This window comes from Amblyomma mixtum, chromosome 2 (assembly GCF_055824585.1).
Source record: "Amblyomma mixtum isolate Tamu chromosome 2, ASM5582458v1, whole genome shotgun sequence".
NCBI lineage: Eukaryota > Metazoa > Arthropoda > Arachnida > Ixodida > Ixodidae > Amblyomma > Amblyomma mixtum.
The window spans coordinates 191,369,952-191,389,787 of NC_143013.1; the positions used below are offsets into that span (position 1 = coordinate 191,369,952).

Sequence of the window (19,836 nt, forward strand, 5' to 3'; positions counted from 1 at the left end):
ACCGTTTGCATCACTTCGCTTTCGTACGTCACACATCGGTTTAAGCGGCGTTAAACCCTAGCTAATTTTTGTCTGGACGCTGGCGGGATTACACGCATACTCGCCTCCCTGCCGATGAGGAACTTCCCGGACATGCACGATGATGTACTCGAAAGCTCCCGTTCGCACCCGGAATGCGCCAGATAGCGTGTGATCTGGCGGCTCAGCCTGTTGTATTAATTAATAGTTCGCTTCAAATCAGTGAATGTAATCCAGCGTGAAGGGCTTGCAATGAAGTTTTTTTTTCAGCAGTTCATGGAAGGAATAAAATGGCTGAGGCTTAGCTTAAGCCTAGTCAGATGCGAAGCATATTGTCGCCGCGTTGCATATCGAGCACGCCGCTTGGCTAGACGTTCTTCACACTCTTCATCAGTATCTGTAGCACGCCGCAACTTTTGCTTCTCATTCCAACGAGCAGCCTTGTCTCCAGGAGGCATCTCTATCCCGTGTACGCCTTGATTGATTGTAAAACATTTTATTCGCCGGTAAGAGCTTGGCAAGAGGTCGCGTTAAGTGGTCGAGAGTACATAGCCCTCGACGACTTTGTCAGCCCACTCCACCGCCAAAACTTGCGTTCTGGGGTCAGAGCTAGCCAGCACGGTCTCCCACCGCTCGAGAGAAGGAGCTGTAACTAGATCACCCGGAGGTGGCTCTATTTTGCAGTCCCACAGGATGTGATCGTAGGTAGCACGTTGGCCACAGTGTTTGCAGTTTGGGTTGTAAAGATCTGGATAAATGTGCGCGAGGAGTGATGGGGTGCGTATCGATCTCGTCTGTAGACGACGCCACATAACCTCTTGTTCTTTAGTAAGTCTTTTGTCTGGAGGGGGGAAAATTCTCCTCTCTAATTTAAAATGATTGGTGAGATCATGATATGTGATCATTGAGTCCTTCGTGAAATTCAGGGAGCCAGACTCATCCACTGCCCGGTCGACGAAACCTCGGGCTTTATTGTGGGCTGCCTCGTTCCCCGGATTCCCCGAATGGGCTGGGACCCATATCAATTCGGAATAATTTGGTGAGAATTTGGTTGCGTTAAGGATTCTAAGGGAGGTGTTTGTAATTCGCCCTTTAGCGAAATTGTTGATACCCATTTTGGAATCGCTGAGGATGATGCTCCCTTGGGTATGTGCTAGGGCGAGGGCTATAGCCGCCTATTCTGCCGTTTCAGAGGATTTCGTTTTGATTGCCGCCGAGACGACGTGGTCACCATTCTCGTTCACAACCACAATTGCAAAGGCATTGGTATTTTTGTATTCTGCCGCATCTACATAAAGTGTTGCAGCGCACTGTCTGTATTTCTTATGTAAGGCTTTGGCTCGTGCTTGTCTTCTACCCTCATGGTGTAAGGGATGCATGTTTTTGGGGAGTGGTTTGATTAGTAGGGCCGTCCTATAGTCGCGGGGTAAGTCTACTTTAGCATCGTTATTCGTAGGTTGAAAGTTAATTCCGAGCCTGGTAAGAATACTCCTGCCAGTTCTGGAATTGGCTAATCGCGCTGTTTGAGCCATTAAATGGGCTTCTTTCAGTTCATTGTAGGTGTTATGTATTCCTAACCTCATAAGCCTTTCGGTTGAGGCATTTAGCGGGAGTCCTAACGCAGCCTTATTGGCCTGCCGTATCATGCTATCCAATTTGTCCTTTTCTGCTTTCGAAAATTTGAGATAAGGGGTGGCATAGAGTATCCTGCTTAGCGCAAAGGCCTGCACTAGGCGGCATAAATCTCTTTCCCTCACCCCTTGTCTGCGGTTAGCTATGCGGCGGATTAATCGCGCCGTCGCTTCTACCGTGCGTTTTAGCTTAGTGAGTGTGTCAGTATTCTTTCCATTTGTACGCTAGCAGAGGCAGGCGCACCCCCTTGAATACCGCCGCTTCAGCATCACGTGTTCACTACAGCGCACCTAGCGGCAGAAGCAGGAAACACATTGGTCGCGACGCCTCGCGCGACGGCGCGAGCTGGGGCCCCGTTTCTCCTATGTCGTTACGTCACGCATCACGTGGTCCTCCTTGGTCGCGACGCCTCGCGCGACGGCGTGAGCTGGGCCCCCGTTTCTCATCTGCTGTGACGTCCCGCACCACGTGGTCATCCTTGGTCACGACGCCTTGCGCGACGGCGCGAGTTGGGCCCCCGTTTTTCATCTGCTGTGACGTCACGCATCACGTGGTATGGCATGGAGGTCACGAAAGGTCAATGGTAACGACCCCGCCGCGCTCGAGGAGCTGGGTTGGGCTATTTTAGTATGCTTCGCATAAAAGGATTAAAAGTGTTCGAGTGGAATGAAAACTGCGTCTACTATGCGCGTATGATGTAGCGTCTCGGGCTCGTCTGGAGTGGAGATAGGCTTGCTTTTAATGTTTTATGGGGTATGCTGTCCCAAAGCAATGCAGGCCACTAGAGTCGCCGTAATGGAGGACTAGGGCACTTTCGTCCATCTGAGGCCCTTTACCATTTAATGACATAACACAGTACACGGGAATCTAGCATTTTGCTGCCACCGAAACACGTCCGCCTTGCCCCTGATCGAACCTTTGTCGTTCGAGTCAGCAGCTAAACAACATAACTACTCAGCCACCGCTGAGGACATTGGAAGGCTCATCTCCACATGAGCGTTTTGATGTGGAAAGATTTATGGACAACGTGTAGGCTGACACACCACATTAAGAGTGGAAGGTTGGATTCCTTTTGGAAAGTAATAATTCTGCCTTCTTTTAATACTGTCATAGGTTAGCCTACCAGCCTATGCTTGTGATATGCACATTTTTATTGTGTTTCTCTGCAGGGCTTCTATTTGACCGAGCTTAGCCATAAACAGGTGCCAACAGGATTGATCGCACTGTCGCAGTAAAGTAATAAATTTTTAATCAGGGAGAAGCTGTTTCGAGGCTGCTATTTAAAAATCAGCTGACTTTATGTCCTTAATTTTAAGATGCTCGCACTGGTACCCCATTGAATTAAGTGCTTCACTTATAGGCAATCTTAAAGTCGCTGGAATCGTTCGGCGCATTATTCTGAAAAACGTGTAGCCTTCTTATTATAAACAGAATATAGAAATAGAAACCGTGAGTTCTTTATGGCTCTTGTTGTTGTTGAGAGAAACACTTGCGCACCGAACAGGTTCACCAGTTTAGCTCACATTAGTTTTCCTACGTTTCAAACCTTGCGTGCAAGTATGGTCCCGCAACAGATGGCAAACGACGAAAACTTGCGGCTCTTGAAAAGCGTGTTTTTCGCATAGTTCTTGATCTGCATATTCTGAAGGCTATATAGCTTTTCTTTGCAGCCGCATGGCTCCGCTTGGGTGGATGTCAATGAGTAATTATTCCCTTAATATAATCTGCCTAACAAAAAAAATCGCATGACAGGATTTTTATCGTTTTTGATGTGTGCGTTCGTAAATTAATACTCATCTATAAGTGTAGAGAATGATACACCTATTAAAAAAAACTATGTAAACGCCAGTTATATAATATGTCATGACAAAATATCTCTAGCACAGCCAAGAGTAGATGCTAAACACAGTGGAGAGAACTTAGAGCTTCCGAATGTCATGGTAACAGCAGGAGTCACTACGTAATGCAGACATTTATATAGGCTGCGCAGGAACTCAATTGTTTAACACATTTTTCCTCCTGAAGTTGATATTTGCAATGTTGCCTTTGATTGTAAGGTGTCAAACAGGCTCGTATAGACTGCATTGCTATATCATAATAGCACTGCAGCTACACTTATAATTTTCTGCAATCTAAATTTTGTTCTCAACAAGTACGACACGTGCTCTTCGCTTCTTTACTGTAGTCGGCATTTTACTAGAAGCGTGGAGGTAAGAGATGTAACTGCAAAATTTAGCTCAAGCACTATCCAGTGCCCCTGACTGCGGAATATGGGCCGAGCGGGAGGTTGTTGCATGGTAATCAATTTTCTTGCTGGCCTATCTTATGCTATGCTATGCTGATAAAGGGATGATGGGATATTCATATAGCCTCTTGAGCCTAGCAGCGGAATTAAAAATGATGCGTCATAAATAAAATAAAAAGAAACACTTTATTTTCCATTCGTTATAAGTACAAGGTTTTTCTCTGCAGCTCCCTTTTGTTTAGGAGCTTCATCTTACAGCATAATGCTTCAGTGCTCCCGCCATTTAATGTTGGCTTAGGAGCAGCTTTTGTCGTAGATCTGATAGGTCTTCTTGAATCCGCACAGGAGTTCGAAAATATATGCGCAGCAAGGGTGCTCCTGGCCAAGTCGATCGCCTGTCACCCACAGGCTGCATCCAATCCCTGTACAAGGAGAAAGTTGTAACCATGACTACTGGAGTAAAACATAGAGGAAAGAATTTTCGCTGCCCAGTGAAAGACGTAGCTCTCGTGACCATCTTCCTGCATCATCATCATCATCAGCCTGATCGCTCTCAGCGCAGGGAAAAGGCCTCTCTCAGATCTTTCCATTTAATCTTGTCCGTGCCAGCCGTGGACAACTTACTCCTGCATGCTTCTTAATTTCTTCCACCCACCTGATTTTGAGCCACCCCCTTCTATGCCAGCCTTCTCAGAATTTACTCCGTTCTATTAAGCATAATCTATTATTTTGATTTCGCGTTACATGCCCTGCCATTTCGACTGTAGGGTATGAATGACCGGCACTTCTTCTCTGACCAACTCTGTCCGGCTCCTGTTGCTTAACACAACCCCTATCATTTTAATTTCCAGAGCTCACTGAGTCATGCTCAACTGAAGAGTAATTAATAGTACCACACATTTTGTAAGCCATTCGCCAATGAGTAAACACTGCTTAAAAATATGAAACAAAAATTGTCAAAAAAAATCTGCGCCCTCCTGCCGGCAACTCAAAATGTTCTTTATGTGGGCTGAAGACCGCCTTTGGCGGATTCCAAAGCGGACCGTTCCTTTACAAATGTTAAGTCTGAAAATTGAATGCTTAATAGAACTAGAACAAAAGGAAAAGTGCGTCAGGTACAACCTCAGCGCTATCTCTCTCGCAAAAAGGCGGCTAACCACTTTTCGTTGGCATATTGTTGGAGATGTTAGATTCAACTGCTTCGAAGCCGATAGTCCCACGCAAACCTGCTGTTCAAGCGCGAAAAGAAGTGCGGCGTCTATGGAGCCTTGCCACTCAGATTGCATGAGGGGCTTATAGACGCTTTACAGCGGCGTATCATGGGGGCTGCCATCTTTGATCACGTGATCACGCCGCCATTACTCGCCTCCTGACCGTTCGGCGCGCGCCTCGTCGCGACGGCTGCTGCGTCTGATGTTTCGGTTCCGACAGGCAGTGTTTCGGCTGATACGGTTGTAAAGGAGTGGGAAGACGGCACTGTGGTTGGTCCGAAGCTTCGAAGGACCTGTGAGAACCCTCAGTTGATCCCTTTAGGCGTGAAAAAGTGATCGGGCTTCATGTCGCGAAGAGCGGCTGAGCTCTCCTCCTGTTCGAGGCAACGGGTGGAACGCCTGAATGCCGCTGAAGGGTTTGCTTAATATTTTTTATTGTTATTATCTAAAACAGCAAGGTTTAATGACCCTGCGGCTGCGCAGGTCGTTGTGTTAATATTGTGTACATGCATGCGGAGACTGCTGTAAAACGCTCACATACTGCACATCGTACTCATTTGTTTACGACTTGTTAAAGGTTAGGAAGCCTAAAATATTTTATGTTGGTTTGCTAAATAAAGGAAGGCGACAAAAATAAATAAACAGACAAATGTTACCCAATCATGTAAGCAGTACCATGCATCAAGCAGCCTTCACAAGTTTGCATGCAATCGTTTACAAGGATTCCGCGATATAATTGTTATAACGCGCGCATGACAGAGCGTTCACTACACGAAGTTCACAATTATGTCAGCCTCACATAGTATAAAATTGTGGTACCCTCCATGCTCGATATGCGAACATGAAAATGCTCGAGGTCTTACTCGTTGTAAGTAATCAGCCGGAGTCACTTCTAGTGACTGTCTCGCATGGACCGCGAGAAAGTGACAACCGCAGTGCACAGCAGCCGTAACACAATTGCTTTATTCCCATTGTGGTCCACAAAAACCGCGATACTTGGAGCGAAGTTCAACAGTAGCACCAAGACGGTGTGTAATACACGAACTGACGGTAAGCGTTGTCCGCTCGCACGGCTATGCACTGCACAATATGCACTAGCGTATAGGAGCGTAAGTCGTTTTTTTTTTTTGTGACGTTTCGGTGGTGGGACAGCTTGTTCATGCGGCTATGTTGCGCACTTAACCTCGCAGATTTTCCAAGATCGAGACCTTTCCTTCTATATTCGCTGTCTAGCGCTGTCGAACGTGTGTGTTGCGTTCGCCCGTTTGGAAAGGGTGGATGTCCAACGGGCGCGAACAGGGGCAGTACGTCCTGTTGCATTTCGGTTCCGTGAAGCTCGCAAACGATCGCATCCCGCCCCTTTAATAGTTTGTCGCACTTCTTGTAATCCACAACAGAGCATGTATTTTCTGTTTCCACATTTCCACTGCTGCGTCGCGGCATAGACGCCGGCGACTTACGAGGCAAGTAATGACGCCGTGTTCCGAGCGCACCCGTGGCGCCATCTGGTCTCAAACGGAAGAACTGCGCGCTGTAAACGGTCTATACACTGGAGTGTCGAGGCAGCGGAAAGTAACTGCCGCGGGGGGAGAGAGGGCGATGCTAATGAGTAACCCGAAAGGAGAAATGAACGCCGCGTCGTGGTTCACCGCCCATTTCGCGATTTTTTAGGCGAAGGGGGGGGGGGGGGGGGGGGGGCAAGAATATCGTGCGCATTATACCTGTGGCACGCGTCTTCTACAGTACACCGTGTGGCATCTTGTCCGAGTTTTACTTGAAGAGCGCATTCTTCGTTGGTGATGATTGCGTGGAGAGGCACACACAATGTGTCGGCCAGAGAGCAAAATGCGTCTCTTCTTTCCCCCTTTATTTGTGACTGCGCGCTGTCTCCGCCGTCAATTCAGATTCTCATTTTACTCTTAAAAGCTGCGACAGGTTAGTGACGGTAGGAAGTTGCTGATTGTGAAAGATAGGGGCAGAAACTTCGGCCAGTTGATTAATATGCATGCTAGACTAAAAGAGCATGAAACAATTAAGTCAAGTAAGGACAGGTACGAGAGCTAATATTTCAAATTTGCTCCCCTAGTGGATATATCCTGAGATGCGCTATGAATTTTCTAAAATCTGCCCCGCTACAACGGTTGCTTTGTGGCGCTGTTCGCGCTTGTCCTAACAGACACCAGGCGTTTCAGAGAAGGCGATGACTAATTCTTGAAAACAGGGTTTTTGAGGTAAATTGAATATTTTTGTTTCATGGCAATGCCAGTGTTGGCGGCCATCGAAAAAAAAGGATAATCATGTTAACTTGTAAAGTGATTAACTAAACCCTCAAGTTAACTTTTCAACTATTACAGATAGGCACCTGAAAGCTATTAGAGATTCCGGTCGTTAGTAATAGCCGTGTACGTTTTTTGAATTTTGAAATCGCGAATACCACCGCTGCTGTGGCTGGACAAAATCTATCTACATCATGGTAAAATACATGTGCTCTCAGAAAACGTGCAGGCAAAGCAACCCCTCCAGTGCACGTAACTACTCGAATTAGCCCGATTTTAACGAGCCACAGAGCCGAGGGAAATCCGATTTTCGAAATTCTATTAACTTACATGGCTTTTGCTTACGGCCGGCTACAAATCTCTATTCCAAATCAGGTGCCTATCGGTAATAGTTGAAAAGTTAACTAGTAAAATTTAGTTTATGACTTTACTAGTTAACATGATTTGCCTGTTTTTTGACGTCCGCCAGCTCTGGTATTACTATGCCGTAAAAGGATTCCTTTTACCTAAAAAACCCTATTTTTAAAAATTAGTGATCACGTTTCCTCAAACACCTGGCACTTAACAAGGCTGTTTCGGGGCTGAACTACAGCACAAGCAACCGTTGATCTCGTCGCTATGGTACTTCATGCGCGTCGTCAGCGGAACGCCGATTTGAACAGTGTCTCTTTCCACATGTCCTCCTGCAATTGAAGGCAGGAGTTGAATAACCGGATTTGTCGGAGGCAACACCACTTGCAAACCAATCGAGATTTGTTTTGTGCAGGTCAATGCATCACTGACGCTTGCCATAATTGCGCAGCAGCTGTGTTGGAAAGCCGTGAAAATTCCTTTTTTTTTCTGTGTCGAAGAAATATACAATTCAAAAAGAATTTCCTTGCACAATGTTGCTTCTTCCGGGCATGCTATACCTCATGCTGTTCCTTTTTTAGTTCTAAAAATTGATTCACACAACTGCGGAGAAACTAAATCTACCTCCTGCCGGGCAATGTGTGCAGCCGCTGGGATTGGAACTGTGCAACTTCTATGGAAGCCAGGTGCTAGCGCCACTTGTGCTTCTTCCGTCAACCTGTGAGCGCTTCCTTGAATGCAGGCTTGGGTATTGGTCTATGTTAGGATTTAGTTGCAGCTTCTTGAGTTATCAAAAATGATTCTGGAGGGCTTGGATTAGATTTTATATAAGAAATATAAATAATGTTAGCAACAATTTTTTGCAGTCATATAAGTAGTCCCGAAGAGTTGAGCGACAAAGGCAGTAGTGTGAACTATCATATGCATTTTGCACGAAATATTGCTTGCAGGTACACAAACTGAGTAATTAATTTGGTGTGGGTAAAATTTCTTCAGAATCGCAGTATTCGGGAAATCGCAGGGCCTTTGATGTCACTAGAAATTACCGGTCACTGTGCAGATGCGAGCTCAGCGCAATGGTGTCAGTTGACTTTTTGTGGGTCATTTCGTTTAGAGCCGATCCTAGTCCTGTCTGCATTTCTTGCCGCTGTCATCATTGGAACACTTCGGCAGCCTTGGGCGCCGACTTTCCGAAATTTCCTGACTGCTTGAGCCGCCGTGGCTTTATATGGCACTAGGCAAGAGCTCTGTTCAAGCAGTCCTGCTCGAGGTTTGTCACCAACTGTTATCATGAGCACCTTAGCGGTAAAGATCCCCCACCCTCTTTTGCCCTTCTTTTTTTTTCGTCTTTTTTTCGAGCAGATTTTGACACCGTATTTTTGCACGATTCGGTTGGAAGAGCACAAGTTTATATAAGCGGACGGTGCAGATATATTTCGGTACAAATAGATTACTAACCCCGAACAGCGTGACTCTACCGGCACATTGTACCTCCACAAACTTCATAATTTTTGGTTAAGTTGTTAATGGCCAGTTGGCCTTTTAATAGAGTAAGAAAGCCTCATTTCCGGCTCATTAGTGTTTAAGGATGAATATTACGGAAAATTAACTGCAGTACTTTTTCTGAAAAACCGAACTAAGAATCAATTTCAGGACGTCTGTGCGCCGGCCAGCTTTATAATTTCTACTCTTCACGTTTCTTTGGAAAATAGCAGTCATAGTAATTGTCAGTGCATCTGTTAGCTCTCGTTTTTATTTTTTTTATTTATTTACATATACTGCAGCCCCGATGGGGCTATTGCAGGAGTGGGAGGAAGAAAAAAAAGGCAGAGAGGGACAACATATTTAAAGTGAACACCATTAAAATACAGAACAGAAATGCAACAGACTAATCACAGATTTGAAACAACATTGAAAAATAGGTTTGGTTCCAGGGAGCGTATATCACCGGGTAAAGAATTCCATCGTTCGATAACACGACGAAAAAAACTAAATTTGAACATATCAGTGCGCGCGTAAATGGGTGTTACATTCAATGGGTGGTAGCTCCTTGTAGATGAAGATGCTGAAAAATGCAAATACTCAGACAGTGAAGCAAAGCGGGATGAATGAATAATACCATGAAAATATTTTAAATACTCATTGTCGCGGCGGGTACAAAGGAGGGAAAGGCCTATGGCAGGAAGAGTGGATGAAGGTGAAAAATTTCTGTCATACCGTCGGCAAATAAACCGTACTGCTTTCCTTTGGACGGATTCCAGCTTACTGATATCGGACTGTTCATGAGGATTCCAGATTATTGACCCATACACCAAAAGTGGACGAATTAAAGCTTTGTATGTTACCAGTTTAGTTTCTTGGGGGGCAACACTAAGTGTACGTTTTAGATAACCGAGCCTCCGCATTGCATTATTGGATATTGTGTTATGCTTTGACCAGGACAAGTTAGAAGAAAAAAGAAGACCTAAATATTTGTACTCGGACACTTGATTCAGAGAGTTATCTTTGAATGAGTAGGTGTAAGAAGATGGTATTGTGCGATTACAGAATGACATGTATACAGATTTACGAAAGTTTATTTGCATTTGCCATGTTTCACACCACGAGCAGAATGACACGAATGACTGATTTAGTTGCGCGTGATCCTCGGGGGTGTTAACTGAACTGTATATCACACAATCCTCTGCATACAACCGAATTTTAGAAATAATATTTTCTGGCAAATCATTAATGTATAATAAGAACAACAGTGGCCCGAGCACGGATCCTTGTGGTACACCGGATGATACATTAACAGTTTCAGATGAACAGGAGTTGAAAGAAACATACTGTGTACGATTAGAAAGAAAGCTTGATATCCAGTCTACCAGTAACGGGTTTTTGAGTGTTGCTTTAAGTTTACAAAGAAGTTTGCTGTGGAGAACGGTGTCGAAAGCTTTAGAAAGGTCGGTAAATAAAGCGTCGATTTGTGAGCCCGTGTCGAGGGAACTAGCAATGTCGTGCGTGAATTCTACAAGTTGTGAAATGGTACTGAGCCCGCGCCGAAACCCATGCTGAAATTTTCACAAGATATTGTTAGCCAGCGGCATTGAAATGACCGGAGACATAACAATGTTCAGAAGGAGGCCTGTCGATGCCCCGCCTAGAGACTTTCCTGCCGGTGTGAATTTGTGTGTAAGATACGTTTCGAAGTAAAGTCGATGCGGGCTCAACTGTGGAGCAAGGACCGTGTTCTGTGTACTGCTGAGTTTTCCGTGTTGTGGAAAGCACTTTCTTTAGTGAAGTGAATGTTGCGCAAAAACGGGACAAATGAAGGAACAGCTGCCGATACAAGCGCTGTTTGTTCTTGTGCCCCGCTTTTGCTCGAAATTCACTTCAATGGAATACCAACTACCCCAACTTCATGCGCTTACGTTACTTAATGCCCCGCCGTATGCCTACTCGTGGAGAGACTCTCGGTGGTATGAAGTGAAAACGAAGACCTGGTGCCATAAGAAATAGTAAATTATAACCTGGGGGCCGGCCCTCGTCTTCGCCGTGCTGCGCGCTGCTGAGACCGCTGTTTGAATTAACACCACGCCCGTTTTCCTTCATTGAATAGCGCGTCCGCTCACTTCCCATGACAAAGTGCGGTAATCATCTGGTCTCGTTAAAGGCTTGCTCACGGCAGATACCTTAATTAAAATGTTCTACTTATCTTCGAACATTAAAGAGGTTCGCACAGACAGGATTTGTGACATTTTTTTTTCTTTTTCCCATTATCTTAAAGTCTGAAAACCATGGAACGGCTGCGGATGGGTACAATGATGATTAGACACATAATTGTGGGAAAACGCGTTGAAAAAAAAACCTCTGTGGGATAACAACATTATCATGGGCACTAGAACACGCCATCGTTCGATGTGAGCTTTGTCAGTCGCCAATATATTCTAGTAACTGGAACAAAGGCTTTGCATTCAATGGCTCGCCTTCGTTTCACGTCTATCCACGGGAGGGGTCATACAAGCGCTTAGTACTGTGGTTTGGGTGCCCGGTTAATAGCTGCTATCACGCTTCTTAGATATTAGAACTACTAATGCAATATTTTCAGCGTTTAGGTAGTACCGCACTTAGTTTGATGCGTTCCCATTAGTTTTCGCTGAGTTATTAACACCTTGTGTGTTGTATAGTAGTGCAATTTTTTTAAAGCAAAATGCACTAAGCTGCGAGAGCTGCAGGTGAATGCCGAAGAGTTGTAATATTAATGAGCCGGAGTCATTTGCCCTCCTGACGATGTCACTATTGATAGTGAAGTCACTGCGGGAACGTCTGCGTAATCGACTTGAAAGCAGGCATTCCTGCATCGGGGTAGCATAAGCATAGAACGGATTTAACCGCTACTTTTCTCGTATATAGGGCGTCGGAAAAAACACACACATGGATTGTGAAATTTTTCTTGAGAGCAGCGCGTAATGCACGCAGAAGACGCTCACACTGGGGTCCCCATGTAACATGGGCCTTCGAGCCGCGCCTGTGCGGTACTCACTTCTGTGAGCAGCTGAACGATGGGCTCGTTTGTGAGAACATACTATAGCAACCCTCCTTTTCTCGGCGAATTTCTATTATAAAGTTGTTACTTCAACATTATTTTCTTCAATTCAGCAGTGAGTCTTTTAACTACCGTGGTAAAGTGAAACAAAATGTTTAGGCTGGCGAGGAAAGGTTTTAGCGTGCAAGTAGGCAAGCGTTCAGTTGGGCACCACATATTACGTTCAGAGATAAACGCTGCAGTGTCGATCCACAGTTTGAGCATTCTGTTTTGAATTAGTGAGCGAAAAACATATCCCTACGTAATGGGGCACCTAGTGCACAAATCCAAGCAAGCTTGTGAGACGAATGCAGTTCGAAATAAAAAAGCCCCAAAAGAAGGTGCGTACTCACCATTTTCAATATAGCTGTGGCGGAGAACTTTACAGGAATGGCAGTCCCGGTAAGAAATCGTGAGATTTATGGAAACGCCTGGGTCTGGAAAGCGGTGAGAAGCAGTAACCTTCAGATCTACATCTGGTCTCACAGGTCTGCATATCGCCGCATGCTCCGCTGCTAGAGTCATACAAAGCGGATGATAACGTGTAGCGGCAGAGATAAATAGCTTTTCTGATAAGAGGGTTGTGAAGTTTTGTTGTCCAGCACTCTCTGCTCAGACTCGTAGCGCTGTACCGGTCGAAACAGCAGATGTTTGAGAGATGTAAACGCAAATGCGGCAGATTCTGCTTTGTTGTAAACATCTTGATGGTTTAAGTTATGTTGATATTTTTTAATGCTGCTTAAATCCTTATCATATAATAAGTGAAAGATTAAGAACCACTACTCACTATCTATGGGCTGCACGTTGAGAACATTCTTCGCCGTGTATCCAGGCGACGACATCAATTTGAACGTAGTGTTCCTGAAAAAACACATTGAACGAGCAAGGCGCAATTAACATCGTAGACGGGCTTTTAAACAGATGCTTTAGAAACCAACCAAAAATAAGAGAAAAAGGGTTAGAGTATGCACATGGTAGTACCTTGATAAAATCATCGATATGAAGCAGGAATTACAGATCTTCTTCGAAGGACATCATAGATTGAAAGAAGGTATAATGCCTACTAGAGTAATGAAATTATGAAAATTAGCCTGTGTTCCGAGTATTATATTTTTGCGTTGCATAGACAGTTGTCTTCGCTATCGTGGTATCGAAATTCACCAGAATTGGCGCTCATTTATAACAATTGCACTGTATAAAAAAGAAAACGGCTGCAACAGCGCCAAAGTTATTTCTGAATTATTTCCTTTGTGTACGCTCGTTATCGAGTGACCTATTTTTTGAAAAAAAAAAGAAGGGTCAGGAAAGACACAATCGTGATAATTTCGGTAAGAGTGTCAAAGTCGCGGAAAACATTTTGAAAGGGCGAGCATGATCTTGTAATGAAGAGACATGTCGAGGTGCGCGGGTGGAAAAACTGATAGAAACCATCTAGCTCGGCGACTGCGCTAAAGGGAGGACAACAACAGAAACTGCTCTTTTGTCCTTACTCCGGGTGCAGTTTATGGACGACCATGTTATCAAGCAGTGTTATCCTGTGTGTTTCACATCAGATGTTTTGCAATTTTAAAAACAGGCTTTTTGAGTTGGAAGAGCGCTCTTTCGGGATAGTATTGCCAATGACGTGGCGCATCGGAATGCAACTAAGACGTGCTATTTAGTAGTAGGACGGTTAGCTAATAATAATTATTTAAATTATTCTATGTGAAAGCAATATATTACTCATCAGCAACGAAACCTGGCTTCGGCGTTGGTCAGCAGCAGTGGTTACAAACATCCCGGATGACGTTGATACAGTACCAAAGCAAAGAAATATTTCTTCCAAAGGTGCTTGAAAATCAACCCAGGACTCCCGGGGCAAAATAGTCTACATAGCGGCAAAATACAGGTGTTTGTGTAAACATTCCAGGCTAAGCAACTCCTCCAGTGCACGTACCTCGTCGACACAGCTGACTTTGTTGGTCCAGAGCGCCAAGAGTAACTGCGTTTTCGAATTTTTAAAAATTCGAAAACGAATTCCATTTTTTAATGTGCCTATTAATAAATAAGGAGACTAACAGTAAAAGTCAGAAAGTTAACTCTTCGATAATAGTTCAGCAGTCTACTTGTTAGTACGTCTTAGCTGTGTTCTGATGCTCCACATCACTGCTAATTATATGCGGAAAAAGGCCTCCTCTTATTTAAAAGGCTATTTTTAAATATTGGTGATGAGGATTTTTTATGTCACAAGGGCATCTGTGGCCGAAGAGAGCCATGGCACAAAACATTTTTCTTCTTCTCAAGGGGGAGCCAGATACTAATTTCCCAAGCATTTCACCTAAACAAACCAAGCACCGGGCAGGCAGGGGAAAGCTTGTAGTACCCAATCTATTGCCGGTGGGTAGCTGGCAACATTGGGGATGGAGCGCCGCATCTCCCGAATGGGAAGCAAAAAACAAATACTCATTCCGCTAAGCAATCACTGCATGCGGACAACATTTGTTTGAAAACCAACCCGGAGGCTGTGGAAGGTAAGGTAGTGTTTGCGAATATAACTTGGCCGTTGTCTTGCTAGCGATTTTTGTTTATTATTCTTTAAAGACGCTTGACAACACGCAGTATCACCTCCACCTAAACAGTTTGCTTTGGTTTGGTTTCATGGGGTTTAACGTCCCAAAGCGACTAAGGCTATGAGAGACGCCGTAGTGGAGGGCTCCGGAAATTTCGACCACCTGGGGTTCTTTAACGTGCACTGACATCGCACAGTACACGGGCCTCTAGAATTTCTCCTCCAAAGAAATTCTAGCCGCCGCAGCCGGGATCGAACCCGCGTCTTTTGGGTCAGCAGCCGAGCACCATAACCGCTGAGCCACCGCGGCGGCCCACCTAAACAGGGGGGAGCTGAATAATTGCATTGTCAGGGCGAAAGGCTAGCTGCTGTCCTAAACCAGGCAGCATGAAATAACCTGCCGCCTGATTTAGGACAGCAGCTGGCCAGTAATAAGAGATGGTGCCGCTTTTGACCCGCTCTAATAAACAGTGAAATTAAACTAAGTGCAGTCGAGGCCTTCAGTGAGGCCACGGCGTGTCAAGGATCGCCGTTTGTCCTCCACATTGAGCTCCTGGCTGGCACCAGAAGGTCGATGGAGAATGGCAAGCCTTGGTAGGGCGTTAGCGCTGAATGCCTCGAGGATGTGACGAAAGAAACTCGCGCTACGAAAGAAGAATAGGCCGAAGTATTTTTATGGAAGGAATTGTTCGGAACACTTGCCGCTGATTCAACGAAAATTCTGCATTCTGCCTGTTCGAATATCGATTACAGCAGCTGCTTTACTCGTATTCTTTATATCTGGTCAAACGGATCAGACTGCTTCTAAGGGTTCTGCACTGTGTATTTTCCCTTAGAACTTAACTTGTTTGGGAAGATCTGAGTGATGGTAGCTGTGGCCAGCGCCACAAAGTTTATGTAGTAGTCGATGATCTTGTCGTGTTCTATCTTTGAACAAGCGTTTTGTTCTCTTTCCTGTTTTTTAAGCACTGACACTAATAAGATAGAGTCTTCAACCTCAAAATGTGCTCAAATTCAACAAAATGTAACACGCAAAGCAAACAAAGCGCGATTAAGAACGCTGATTGCATAATAACTCGGTATTTAGGCCAGCAACTTTGGGTTCTTTCGTGTGCTATAGCATTGAATTAAGCTTCCGTTACTCGCCGGTCTGGTGACGAGAAGCATTTCAAATTTGAACGGTTAAGAAACAGCAGTGATGGTTGCCGTAAAATAGCCATTATTTAATTGCTATAGACATGAAACATGCTCTCATATTACTTTCTCCTTTTCTCTATTCAGAACCTATGAAAATTTAAAGCTGTCTTTAATAGTGTGTTGAGCGCGAGTATTTTAGCAGAAAAACAACCGTTAAGTATTTGGTTAGAGGAAAAACAGAAGGAAAAGTAATTATTCCCCACCCAGCACATTTGCGTGCCAGCGCTTGTGGTGTCCGTTCTTTGCTTTGTCTTTCGTCCGTTCGCGCTGTTATTTTCCGCGATGTGAAAACCACGTTGAACAACGAGGCACATATGCCAGCCACACTACAAGTGGACATCGCAGATTTCGTTATCAGAATACTGCGCTTTTATGTCCGAGTTAGAATGATGACGGCTATGCGTAAATGGCGCATTTTTTTGCTAATATTCTTAGGATATGCAATAGTCTAAAAATCAATCAATAAATAAAAATGCTTATTTATTGCTGCTGAGAAGGCTTCGCGTGCCAGCACTTAGTAAAAAGTTGGTTAGTGTCTTTCGCGGTAGCATTACACTCGTATGCCAACAAATCTTGTCTGGAAGAAACGAGCTATAACGACGATGCTTTAGCAGATCTTTAGATAATGCAGGTATTCCCACGGAAAACTTAATACTACTTTCAAGAAATATATTCTTAGCCGCCACCGATACAAACTCCACACTATGATATTTATCACTAATCCAGGACAGCTAATCTAAGAGTCAGCGTATTTAAATCAGACGCCAAACTGAATAATTCAAGCGCAAACTAATTTAATCCGAGCACCAAGTAGTTAATATCAAGTGCGGAAAATGAGCATTGTCTGATAACTTCAAAGCACAGAGCCTAAATAAGAAGAATAAAGCGAATTTGACATTATTTTAAGTTCATACGCCGTCTAAGCGGCACAATGGCATGCATTATTTTGCTTCGTCCTTTCATTAGCTATTTCTCGTCGCAAGTAAGAGTCGCAGAAAACTGTGCAAAAGTGAAGTGTTTGAGAGAACTCTTGAGGCTAGCATCACGACCACCATCACCAGCCAGACTATTTTCCCTGCAGGGGAAAGGCCTCTTCAATATTTCTGCAATTAACGCTGTGTACTATTATTTTTTTATTTTTTTTATTTAGTACATACTGCTAGCCTCATGCCGAGGCTGTTGCAGGATTGGGGCATATTATACAAAGGGAGAAAACAACAGTAAGAAAAGTACACTTAAATTATTGTTATATAGTTCCAGTTGGCACAGTGGAACAAAGAAAAAAAAGAAAAAAACTACAGTCACAGATCATAAGTAAAAAAAAACAAAACAAATTGCAGGAGGGCAAAAGTAACGAATCGACAACATTCTGCAGTCAGGGTACAGTTGACAGCTTTGAAATAAAACTTTCCAGGGACGGGCACTTGACCACGTCATCAGGTAAGGCATTTTCATTCACGGACTGCTTGGGGGAAAAATGAGTACTTAAAAGTGTTGCTGTGTGCCCGGAATTCGATTAAATGCTTGGAGTGTTGTGTTCTAGTGCTGCGGTGAGCTGAGCGGGAGATGTAACTCTCACTGTTGATCTTAAAGGCTCCAGACAAGAGAAGATACATATATTTGATGCGTGTATGCTTGGCGCGACTACTAATAGTGCTGAGACCAGCCTGGGTGAGAAGTTCGGATGGTGACTCGTGGCGGCGATATTTGTTATAGATGAACCTAACTGCCTTGCTTTGTATGTTTTCTAATTTGGTAATTAAATTATTTGTGTGAGGGAACCAGCATATTATGCTGCATTCTAAAATTGGTCGCACGAGGGATGTATAAGCAATTTTGTGTCGGGTGAGGCGAAATTGATGGAGCGCCTTAATGAGCAAAGAGCGGAAAATGCTTGGAGGTTCGATGTAAATACAGTGAATAAATACGGCTATCATATTGGAATTGCCCAGTTAGGCGGTGCTGGTGCTGAGTAGTTGCCTTCATTGAATCTTAATGCCGATGCGATTTACGGTCCTCACATAACAGGCGGCTGTTTTAATGAAATCATCGTAAGCGGCACAAAAAGTATTCTTGGAGCAGTAATCATGCCTAGACACCACTAGTAGAATCGAGACCTGGAGTGTAGTGTGATGGCAAATTAAACCGGGAGACAAGAATTACTGAACCGCAGAAATATTCCTTCCTTTTACCGCTTTATCACCGTACACGCGGCACACTGATCCAGTGATGTCCCTGATTCCACTGATTTATAACAATGCGTGTGCATCTTTGTGGCCTTCTTCGTTCTCCTGGTATAAATGCCCACCAATGAGCCACTGTAGTGATACCTGTGCTGCTTTGCAATGAAGAAATCTTACGTCTGAAAAAGACAAACTTGTGGAGAAAGATGACTCTCATGTGACGAAACCGTATTGTCCCTTAGCCGGCTTGTGGCCCAGAATGATGCCAACAGGTCGTCGTATCTAGCATCCGCCCTCTTCGCTTTTAAGGCGACCGCCGTGTTCATTTCGCGCGGGTGGATTAAAATGGATGGCCCCCCGATTAAAACCGCATTGCACTGACATTCGGGTTAAATTGGTTCGCGCTGGTGATAAGCAAGTCGGGGATTGCATTATATGCAATGGCGCTTAGCTAAATGTTTTGCACTCGGATTAAATTTCGTGATGTGCACAATATGTTCGTTTCTGCTCAGATTATTTTTGCTGGCACTTGGATTAACGGGAATGGAAAAAGTTGCTGACGCGTTAGCATTTCCAACCATGAAGTATTGTGCGAAAGCAGGTCTGTGCAGGTGGTCCCCAAGGCCATGTACATGAGAACACGATTGAAAGCGCATTTCGTATCGTTCTGTGACTCGTGCACAGATGCAAACTGATGAAGACGATGACGTGCAATGCAGAGCGCGAGAGTGTGCTGCAGTTTAGCACGAGGGGTGATTGGCAGCCGCGATGCCGGCTCACTCTGGGAATCCAGGAAACGAGGCTGCCGATAAATTGGCCCGAGGTTTGATTTGCCGGGCTCAGGACGGCCTCGATCCAAGTTTCTCGAGAGAACGGGCGCACACCTTTGCAGAGCTCACGCAAATGCCTCGCTTGGACCGTCGGACTTACCCTCCTCCACACCCCTCCCTTACCCATTCCCAACAGATCCTCTGGAGACGTCTCCAGACCCGCTCTCTCTCATCCCCTCAGCTGCTAACCCACTACTGTGGCACCTCCCCTGCATGCACCCCGTGCGGCGACCCTCACGCCACACTCTCCCACATCCTTTTCGGCTGCCCTGCTGATCCTCCCCAGCAGGGACAGCCCGCGTTATCAAGTTGGGAGGACTGGGAGGTCGTGCTCTCGTCTCTGGACCCGCCAACGCAGCTTACTGCGGTGCTTCGGGGTGCCGACGTCATGGACAAACACCACATGAACGTTCCGACGTAGAGTGGGACCGTGCAGTGGTCCAGGGACCCAAGGGGGGTCTAAACACACTTGCTATAATAAAGTTTTTTTCTCTCTCTCTCTCTCGTGCAGTGACCAGAGAAGCTGATCAGTTCGCTTCGCTGCGGCTTGAAAACCGAGTCGAGGCAAAATTTATTTTCTTTCTCCAGTTTGGCCCAAGTCACTTTTATTCAGTCTTCTTTATTTCCCGCCATTTCACGCATCACGTGACTAACTGGAGAGGCTTCGCCACACACCGGCATTTTCGAGGCTATGAAATCAATAGAGCCTTCGCTCTAAAATGCAGTCCCTGCCGTTCGGCGTACCTGTTTAGCGACCCCTGCGCAAGTGGCATATGCA

The 19,836-nt window shown here is 45.0% G+C and overlaps 1 protein-coding gene across 1 annotated transcript in view; it reads right to left on the reverse strand.

Annotated features, from left to right (window-relative positions):
- Positions 1–12,768, reverse strand: part of LOC149361906 (uncharacterized) — a 56,094-nt gene extending 43,326 nt beyond the window's left edge. Inside the window, exon 1 of the mRNA XM_089572872.1 lies at positions 12,654–12,768. Coding sequence (XP_089428998.1) covers positions 12,654–12,656 — 3 coding nt within the window. The 5' untranslated portion in view covers positions 12,657–12,768. The remainder of the gene's footprint in view (positions 1–12,653) is intronic.
- Between the last annotated feature and the right edge of the window lie 7,068 nt (positions 12,769–19,836).